Source organism: Hordeum vulgare, chromosome 3H (assembly GCF_904849725.1).
Source record: "Hordeum vulgare subsp. vulgare chromosome 3H, MorexV3_pseudomolecules_assembly, whole genome shotgun sequence".
Lineage (NCBI taxonomy): Eukaryota > Viridiplantae > Streptophyta > Magnoliopsida > Poales > Poaceae > Hordeum > Hordeum vulgare.
The window spans coordinates 128,111,777-128,122,543 of NC_058520.1; the positions used below are offsets into that span (position 1 = coordinate 128,111,777).

Sequence of the window (10,767 nt, forward strand, 5' to 3'; positions counted from 1 at the left end):
GTCTCGACCACGACAAATCTATTGTAGTTATTCAAATAAACTATTTATATAAATATATAGCACGGGCGCATGGCAGTTGTAAATTATTATTTTAGGGTCATGAAAACAAACTTTATACTGATGCTATACATGGTTGGGTTTCTCATGCATCAATGAACCTGTTAACAATTGAGGCTAGGGCTGTAAACGAGTCGAGTTCGAATGAGTTGTACTTGACTCATCTCAGCTCATATTAAAATTTGAGCTCGCTCAAACTAAGTGAAGCTTAAGGTCGAGCCGCAAAACATTACTCGTGCTCAGCTTGTAATGACCTTGAATCGATCTCAAATTATTTTTCAAGCTAAATGAGACCGTAAAAGACATGTTCACTTCGGCTTACATAACACCGAATCACATGCACCCAATCCAAAAGTATTTTACACATGTAACTCAGATATTGAGAAAGAACCACACACGTGTTCAGATATCATTCAATGTGAAAATAGAAAAAGGGCTTACTTTCGATCGATTATACAACCATCACGTCATTCTTCGAAGAGCTCATCTTACAGCAGATGATGGTCTTCATGGAAGAAAGATAGGAAAATAAAGGAGCAACAAGATATTAACACACACCTAATTACGTACCGTAACAAGTATCGTAATAAGGTCTAAATTTCGTCTACACTTAATTAAACTTCCAAGTTCGCTAGTAAATAAAATAGAGAAAAATCATGGACAACATATATGGTAATGAATTATTCTATTTTCGTTTAATATATAACATGATCATTTGATATAATGATGTTAAGTCGAACTATCGAGCTAAAATTGAGTGAGCTAGTATTGGCTCAAGATCGGCTCGTTTCTCGACTGAGCTACACACAGTGTTCATACTCAACTTGTTTCTTTTCGAGTCGAGCCAAAAGACAAGTGGATCTCGATCAGCTCGAGCTTTTCTTGCAGCCCTAATTGAGGCCCAGTCTAATCGGTTTAAGAAAGGTATTTTCCTTATTTTATGGAAAGTAATTCCAATCAGCCGACTGATCTAGCACGGGGCGTGCGTTGCCTCACTTGTTCAACAGGTGGCCTACTGGACCACGTTGCTCATCCAACTATCCATTTTCTCAATCAGATTACTGCGTGTGCGCTTGTGTGCTTATCTCTGCAAGCAAGGTCGGTAGTGTTGTGAGACGTTGGTAGCGAACTGACTACTATGCAAGTGTACGACGTTGATGAAGATGTTGTTGTAATTTTTGCAACATGAATCTAAAATTAGATGCGGCAAATATGTTGTGGTGTGTTTACAATTTTTACAGTAAAAGTCTTGTTATAAAAAAATGATGAAGAAGAGGTTTTGGTATCATGTGTCTTTGTTGAGAAGAAGAGGTTTGTGCAACATGTATTTTGTTGCAAAAATAAAAAATAAAAAAAATGTTTTGCAACAGGATCCGTCGACCGACGAGTCGCACGTACCTTTATTTTATTCACGTAGAAGTCTAGAAATACACTCATTACATCATGCACACCCACACCGTGATCCCAAGTAAAAACAGAGCTACCTCACTCTCTCTCAAAAAAAAAAGAAGTAAAAACAGAGCTAGGTAGCGATCGATCGTCCCGCCCGGCCGGGTGCGGCGGTAAGTTTAGAAGAGGTCGGAGAGCGTGGGGAGCTTGAGCTCGCCGGCCTTGGTGAGCGGCAGCGTGAAGTTGCCGACGATGGGGAGGTCGATGGTGAGGCCTACGCGCATCTCGTAGTCGAGGTCCCAGTCCTTCCCGGCGTCCTTCATCAGGCTCACAAGGAAGTCGTAGGGCACCTTCACGGGTATGTGGAGGCTGGTGGTGTCGCTGGCCACCAGCGACCCCGGGTCCGGCATCGTCCCGGAGGCGACTTCGCGGCCGGCGCTCTTGAGGGAGTAGCTGATCTCGCAGATGGGGATGGTGTGTGAGTAGGGGTTGCGCACGTCGAGGCGGCCGGACAGGGTGGCGCCGTCGCGCCCGACGTGCTGCACCGACATGTCCGACAGGTCCGCCTCCGGCTTCTGCACCCCCGATACCGTCTCCGCCACGAACCCCTTGGCCTTGTCGATCAGCTGCGCCATGCTCGCTCCTTTTGCTCGACCGATCTCGTGTGAGTTGTGACGGACGGGAATGGAATCGCTGTCGAATTACTCTCTAATAATGGCGTGCTGCTAGGTTGATGGGTTTGCTCCGTCGAGATCCCTGCAATATAAAGGACCCGAGGTTGGGATTACGCGGCAGACACGTCGATGGAATGCGTGGTAGGCGCGCGTCGGCACGGGAGACGCCCACCACCAGGAGACCGACAGGTGGCCGCAAGTCGGCACGGTTCAGAATCGAAGGGACGGAGGGTCCGACTTGTGCAGTAGACTAGTGTTCGGGTTTTTCAACACGTTGGATGGAAGCAAATTGCTTGTTGCTGCTGTATTTTCTTTCAGATCTTTTTTCCTTCTTCTCACCCCCGACGAACCACCACCCTTCCGGTGAGCTCGCGCGGCCGCTCGCCCTCGTCCCTCACTCCGCAGCTGACCAGCAGCTTCTAAACGCTGTCGCTGGTGACCGCAAAAGCTGCAAACCTGCGACTGACATGAAGGCGGCGAGCCTATGAGCTGCAACCGGTGTCAAAGGAAGCTGCAACCAGTGTCAAGGAGAGTTACCACCATGACGGTGAGTGTGATGAACGCGCACTTAGTAGAAAAAAGTTCAAATGAAAACCGGGACCAATAAAAGCATTGGTTCCGGTTCAGTTTGCCGGGGCATTGGTTCCGGTTCGGTTCACCTCACTAGTTCCGGTTCGGGGTAAAATTCGGGATTAAAGATTGAGCAACTGTCACATGGCGTGCCGCGGAGCACTAGTCCTGGTTTATGACATGAACCGGGACTAAATGGTAGGTTGTTAGTCATGGTTTTAGATAAAAACTGGGACTAAAGTGTTGCTTATATAAATCCTCGCATCTGCCCATCCTCTCTTTGTTTTTTGGGTGTTGAGGTGTGACCATGTCATGCTCTTGTCCATCTAGTTCATGCACATGAGATGTTCGATGAAATGTCCGACCCACACTACTTAAGCTTTCTCCTCTCCGAGCTCAACCTCCAAGCTCCATTTTCTCAATATTTCTCTAGGTTTGGCCGTGCACCAATTGCACAAATGTTTTAAAAGGTTAACTACTTCATCCTTTCATCTGTCGCTGCTAGTTTAGCCCATTTCAAATGCTCTAGAAGTAGAGTGATTTGTGACGGAGTGTCCACCATATATGAAAGAAGAAAATACCGACTGTTGTTGTGGTGGTCGCTTCTCCTTCTTTTCCTTGTGCTAGATATTCGTTACGCACTAGGGAAAGTAAGAGTAGCGAACATCATCGATGGTCGAAAAATCAGACGAGGGAGTGTCCACCATATATGAGAGAATAAGAATGCCGACTGTTGTTGTGGGATCGCTTCTCCTTCTTCTCCTTGTGCTAGATATTTGTTATGCACTACGAGTAGTAGGAGTAGCGACCATCATCGACGGTCGAAAAATTAGGTGTGATAGTATCCACCATATATGAGAGAAGAAGAATGCTGACTATTGTTGTGAGGGTCGCTTCCCCTTTAATTTCAGGGTCAAATAGCTCAAAAAAAATAAGTAAATGCACAAAAAATACCAAATTAAGTCAGAAATTATTGAAAATTTGTGATGTGCCTTTGAATGGTATATTTTGAACACACAATAAGTATCGAGTTCAAATAAATTCAAAAAAATAAAATCCCTTTGTAATAGAGGAGTTCTCGTTCGAAATCCTCATACTTAGAGAGAGATTGTCCATTTTGTACACGAAGTGCATCCAGTTTTTGTCGTAACCCTATCAACTTTTAGCACATGCTATGTGGGTGAAATGATAATACCATGCTAACTTTCAACTTTTTAGAGTTCATTTGTAGTACTTTTTAATTTCAGGGTTCAATTAGCACAAAAAATTAAGTAAATGCATGACAAATACCAAATGAAGTCAGAAATTGTTGAAAATTTGTGATGTGCCTTTGAATGGTGCATTTTGAACACACAAAAAGTATGGAGTTCAAATAAGTTCAAAAAAATGAAATCCCTTTAAAACTCATGAGTTCTCGTTCGAAACCCTGATACTTCGAGAGAGATTGTTCGTTTTTTTACACCAAGTGCATCCAATTTTTGTCGTAACCCTCTCAATTTTTTAGCACATGTTATGTGGGTGAAATGATGATACCATGCCAACTTTCAACATTTTCATAGTTCATTTGTAGTGATTTTCAATTTCAGGGTCAACTAACTCAAAAAAAAAAGTAAATGCACAAAAAATACCAGATGAAGTCAGAAATTGTTGCAAATTTGTGATGTGACTTTGAATGGTGCATTTTGAACACACAAAAAGTATAGAGTTCAAATAAGTTCAAAAAATGAAATTCATTTCTAACAGATGAGTTCTCGTTCGAAATCGTGATACTTCGAGAGAGATTGTCCGTTTTATACACGAAGTGCATTCGGTTTTTTCGTAGAAAAAAGTCAATTTTGAAACCTGAATTTGTAGAGGTTCGACGAAATGAACATTCAACTCAAAATCCCCGTCGATTGCATCCTAAACTATGGAATCCTGGTCTAAAAAGAACCATGGGTTCGTTTGGCAAACTGGGATTGTTCATTTGAACGGGATTGGCTGCGGTGCGAGGGGCACACGCGAAAATGACTGGGCAGCCTAGTCAAGCCCATCTCGCTCTCGGACTTCACAATATTTTAAAATGTCACGTACTATTTTTATAATATTTAAATATATTTTAAAATATCCCGTATTATTTTTATAATATTTAAATATATTTTGAAATACCACGTACTATTTTTATAATATTTAAATATATTTTAAAATGTCACGTACTATTTTTATAATATTTAAATATATTTTAAAATGCTACGTGCTATTTTTATAATATTTAAATATATTTTGAAATGTCATGTACTATTTTTATAATATTTAAATATATTTTAAAATTCTACGTACTATTTTTATAATATTTAAATATATTTTGAAATGCCATGTATTATTTTTATAATATTTAAGTATACTTTGAAATTCCACACGAAAAATCAGGGGGTCAGTATTAGATTAAGAAAAAAGAAGAGTTAGTACGTAAGATTTCGTAAACTTATACGTAAGTCTAGCATTATTGCTATACATTCCCACAGCTAATCGTGTCGCGTGTGAGCCGGCCAACGCGCTTAGTTGCGTACGTAAATACCCATGCACGCCGCGCGGACGGCGCCGACCGAAGAGTCGTTGGTTGGGCCATACGCACACGCGCACCACCGGCGTTGGGCACGTCGGGCGTACGTGCTCGTCTAGCCGCCAAGCGAAGCGATGCCAACTCGAGCCATGCCTCTGCGCCGTGTGTCGTGGATTCTCCCCAGTGCGCTGCGTCGCTGCCTCTCCATCTTTAGCTCCAACTCCTCCAGCTGTCCAGCGTATGTTTTTTCTTCTTTTTTTACTCTTTTTTTAAAATATTAATTTTCATTCTATTTTTATATATATTTTCATTTTTTGAAAAAGGTCAGCCTTTTTTATTAACTTTTTCGCTTTTATAAACTTTTTGTGTTCACTTTTTTATTTTTTATTTTTTTGACCATGCTCCAGCCTTTTTTTAGCAGTCTAACAAAAAAAAATGGACCGACCCCACGCGCTCCCTGGCCCATCAGCGAGCCGAATCCCGGTTGACATTTTTCACGTTAGTATTTTTGTGTCTCGGGATTCGATGTAGACCGGGATCATATAGTTTAGGGTGCAAACGACATGGATTTGAATTTGAGGGTTTGATCCACCGAACCTCTATGAATTCAAGGTTTAAAATAGACTTTTCCCTTTTTCGTAACCATCTCAACTTTTAACACATTCTATGTGGGTGAAATGATGATATCATGTCAACTTTCAACATTTTCAGAGTTCATTTGTAGTGCTTTTTAATTTCAGGGTCAACTAGCTCAAAAATAAATAAGTAAATGCACGAAAAATACCAAATGAAGTCAGAAATTGTTGAAAATTTGTGATGTACCTTTGAATGGTCCATTTTGAACACATAACAAGTATCGAGTTCAAATAAATTCAAAAAAATGAAATCCCTTTGTAATAGAGGAGTTCTCGTTCGAAAACCCTCATATTTCGAGAGAGATTGTCCGTTTTGTACACGAAGTTCATCTAGTTTTTGTCGTAACCCTCTCAACTTTTTAGCACATGTTATGTGGCTGAAATGATGATACCATGCCAACTTTCAACATTTTTAGATTTCATTTATAGTGTTTTTCAATTTCAGGGTCAACTAGCTCAAAAAAAAGTAAATGGACGAAAAATACCAAATAAAACATTAACTAAAATGAAGTCAGAAATTATTGAAAATTTGTTAAAATATTTCATAGAAAATAAAAAAAGTCAACTAAAAAGAATCAACTAAAACACTAAGTAAAATGAATGAATTAAAAATAATCAACTAAAATTATCAAAGTGCTTATTTGTTAAAAAAATTAAGTAAAACATTAACTAAAAAGAAACAAAAAAAAGATCAACTCAAAAGAATTTTCATAAAGTTTTTTGGTTAAAATCTTTAATAGAAAACTAAGATAGAAGAGAAAAAAAAATTCAACCCAAAGAATTCAAATCTAAAAACTAAATTTTAGGTGTAAGTAGAAAAAACAAAATAAATAAAGCAAAGAACAAAACAAAAATAATGGAAAAAATTAAAACTATATGAGAATTTATAGAGAAATTTCAACCCAAATTCAAAGTGGAATCACTTTAAATTTAGGTTGAAATTTGTCTTTAGTTTCACATATATTTTCCATTTTTAAATTTAGACTGCGTTTAGACCCGTAAGCCTGATTTAGAGAGGAGCTCGAAATAGCACGCGCATGAGTGCTTATAAAGCACTGCCGGCGCTCCTCGCTCGACGAGGTGGGACTAAAGGTTTGCACTGCATCGCGCCGGAGCGAGCCGAGGCCTTTAGTCCCGGTTCGTGGCATGAACCGTGACTAAAGACCCCCTTTAGTCCCGGGTCGAGCCACGACCCGGGACTAAAGACCCTCGTTTCCCGTCACCCCGCCTGCCGAAAAGGGGTCTTTAGTCCCTGGTCGTGGCTCGATCCGGGACTAAAGGGGGTCTTTAGTCCCGATTCGAGCCACGATCCGGGACCAAAGCTCCGCCAAAATAAGCGGTAGTTGGAATTTTGTGATGTCCAAATCACGGTTTCGATCTATTCTTCCTTCTCACGACGCGGACGCCCTCGACGCCGCGAGGCTGCACGACTCGATCTTCCCCAACACCGTCGCCGTCTCCGCGCTCCTCCCCCCCGCCGTCTCCCTTGCCGTCATCGTCGTTTTCATCGCCGCCGCCTTCTTCGCCTTCGCCGCCGACCCCCTGCCCTCCCGGCCGGTAAGCCCCCTTCCCCTCTCCGGCCCGCTTCGGTAAGCCGGCCCCATCCCTCTCTGGTAAGCCCACCGCCCTCCATGCACCGCCACCCCCTCCCCTCCCGCTCTAGGCATCCGGCTGCTGTCATTTTGATTATAGGGCCATCGATCGGTTCAAGATGCATGTCATTGATACGTCCATTTTGCATCATGCTTTCATGTTGATATTTATTGCTTTATGAGCTGTTATATTACTTTGTGGTACCATATTTATGCCTTTTCTCTCTTATTTTGCAAGGTTTATTTAAAGAGGGAGAATTCAGGCAGCTGGAATTCTAGACTGGAAAAGGAGCAAATCTTAGTCCACTATTCTGCACATCTCCAAATGCCCTGAAAAGTTACGTGGAATTTTTTAGGATTATATAAAAAACATTGGGCGAAAGAAGTATCGGAGGGGGGCTACCAGGGCGCCACAAGCCCTGCCACCGCCACCCCCCTGGTGGCGGAGGGCAAGCTTGTGGGCTCCCTGATGGCCCACTGGCCCCCCTCTTTTGCTATATGAAGGGTTTTGTTCCAGAAAAAATCAATCGGGAGCTTTTTCGTGGTTTTGCCGCCGCCACAAGGCGGAACTTGAGCAGATCCAATCTAGAGCTTCGGCACGACGATCCTACCGGGGAAACTTCCCTCCCGGAGGGGGAAATCGTCGCCATCGTCATCACCAACACTCCTCTCGTCGTAGGGGAGGCATCTTCATCAACATCTTCATCAGCACCATCTCCTCTCCAATCCCTAGTTCATCTCTTGTAACCAATCTTCGTCTCGCGACTCCGATTGGTACTTGTAAGGTTACTAGTAGTGTTGATTACTCTTTGTAGTTGATGCTAGTTGGATTACTTGGTGGAAGAGTTTATGTTCAGATCCTTGATGCTATTCATTACACCTCTGATCATGATTATGATTATGCTTTGTGAGTAGTTACTTTTGTTCCTGAGGACATGGGATAAGTCATGTTGATAATAGTCATGTGAATTTGATATTCGTTCGGTATTTTGATATGATGTATGTTGTTTTTCCTGTAGTGGTGTTATGTGAACGCCGACTACATAACACTTCAACATATTTGGGCCTAGAGGAAGGCATTGGGGAGTACTAAGTAGATGATGGGTTGCTGGAATGACAGAAGCTTAAACCCCAGTCTATGCGTTGCTTCGTAAGGGGCTGATTTGGATCCACTAGTTTAATGCTATGGTTAGATGTTGTCTTAATTCTTCTTTTGTAGTTGCGGATGCTTGCGAGAGAGGTTAATCACAAGTGGGATGCTTGTCCAAGTAAGGGCAGTACCCAAGCGCCGGTCCACCCACATATCAAACTATCAAAGTAACGAACGCGAATCATATGAACATGATGAAACTAGCATGACAGAAATTTCCGTGTGTCCTCGGGAGCGTTTTTCCTCCTATAAGACTTTGTTCAGGCTTGTCCCTTGCTACAAAAGGGATTGGGCCACTTGCTGCACCATTGCTACTACTTGTTACTTGTTACTTTTTGCTTGCTGTGTTTCACTTCACTACACCATCACTTGTTACCGCTACTTTCAGTGCTTGCAGTTATTACCTTGCTGAAATCTGTTTATCAGAGGCTTCTGCTCCTCGTTGGGTTCGACACTCTTATTTATCGAAAGGACTACGATTGATCCCCTATACTTGTGGGTCATCAAGACTCTTTTCTGGCGCCATTGCCGGGGAGTGAAGCGCCTTTGGTAAGTGGAAATTGGTAAGGAAACTTTTTGATACTATGCTGAAATTTATTGTCACTTGTCACTATGGAAACTCTTCCTTTGAGGAGTTTGTTCGGGGTATCTTCACCACGAACGGAAGCACGAGGAGTTGTTCCTCAACCTGAGGTACCTACTGAAAATATCTTTTATGAAATTCCTTCGGATATGCTTGAGAAACTGCTGGCTAATCCTTTTACAGGAGATGGATCTTCACATCCAGACTTGCATCTAATCTATGTAGATGAAGTTTGTGGTTTATTTAAGCTTGCAGGTTTGCCCGAGGATGAGGTAAAGAAGAAAGTCTTTCCTTTATCTTTGAAGGATAAGGCGTTTACATGGTATAGGCTATGTGATGATACTGGATCATGGGACTACAATCGGTTGAAATTGGAATTTCATCAAAAGTTTTATCCTATGCATTTAGTACATCGTGATCGGAACATTATTTATAACTTTTGGCCTCGTGACAGGGAAAGCATAGCTCAAGCTTGGGGGAGGCTTAAATCAATGCTATATTCATGTCCCAATCATGAGCTCTCTAGAGAAATCATCACTCAAAACTTTTATGCTCGGCTTTCTCATGAAGATCGTACCATGCTTGACACTTCTTGTACCGGTTCTTTTATGAAGAAGGATATTGATCACAAGTGGAATTTATTGGAAAGCATCAAACGTAACTCTGAAGATTGGGAGTTGGAGGAAGGTAAGGAGTCAGGTATGAATTTCCAGTTTGATTGCGTTAAATCTTTTGTTGAGACAAACACTTTTAGAAGTTTTAGCGCTAAGTATGGACTTGACTGTGAGATAGTAGCTTCTCTATGTGAATCTTTTGCTGCTCATGTTGATCTTCCCAAAGAGAAGTGGTTTAAATATCATCCTCCTATAGAAAGCAACAGTTGAGGAGAAAGTCATTGCTTTTAGTGATCCTGTTGTTCCTTGTGCTTACACTGAGAAACCACCATACCCTGCTAGGATAAAGGATCTAAAGCTCCAACTATGATACGTAGGGGTTACATTAGACCAATTGCACCCCCTGAGGAGATTAGAGTTGAACCTAGTGTTGCTATTATCAAAGATCTCTTAGCCGAAGACATAGACGGGCATGTTATCAAATTCTGTGAGGACTCCGCTAGAATTGCTAAACCTCACGTGAAAGACAAACACAGACCTGTAGTTGGCCTGCCCGTTGTTTCTGTCAAGATAGGAGACCACTGTTACCATGATTTATGTGATATGGGAGCTAGTGTTAGTGCAATACCACGTTCTTTATATGATGGAATCAAAGATGAGATTGCACCTGCTGAGCTAGAACCCATTTATGTCACTATTATGCTAGCTAATAGAGACACTATTTGCCCTCTGGGAATTGTGAGAGACGTAGAAGTCCTGTGTGGTAAGACGAAGTATCCTACTGATTTCCTCGTCCTTGGTACTGCACAAGATAGCTTTTGTCCCATCATATTTGGTAGACCCTTTCTCAACACTGTCAATGCTCACATTGATTGCACTAAGCAGACCGTCAGTGTTAGTTTCGAGGGTGTGTCTCATGAATTTAACTTCTCCAAGTTTGGAAGACAACCCAATGAAAAAG

The 10,767-nt window shown here is 41.8% G+C and overlaps 1 protein-coding gene across 1 annotated transcript; it reads right to left on the reverse strand.

Annotated features, from left to right (window-relative positions):
* Positions 1-1,416: 1,416 nt before the first annotated feature.
* Positions 1,417-2,190, reverse strand: LOC123439667 (late embryogenesis abundant protein Lea14-A-like). The gene has a single exon (XM_045116356.1). The coding sequence runs from the start codon at positions 2,079-2,081 to the stop codon at positions 1,626-1,628; it is 456 nt and encodes a 151-aa protein (XP_044972291.1). The 5' UTR covers positions 2,082-2,190; the 3' UTR covers positions 1,417-1,625.
* Between the last annotated feature and the right edge of the window lie 8,577 nt (positions 2,191-10,767).

Bases quoted from the DNA above. Each gene is read 5' to 3' on its own strand.
- LOC123439667 (XM_045116356.1), bottom strand. From the start codon at position 2,081: ATGGCGCAGCTGATCGACAAGGCCAAGGGGTTCGTGGCGGAGACGGTA.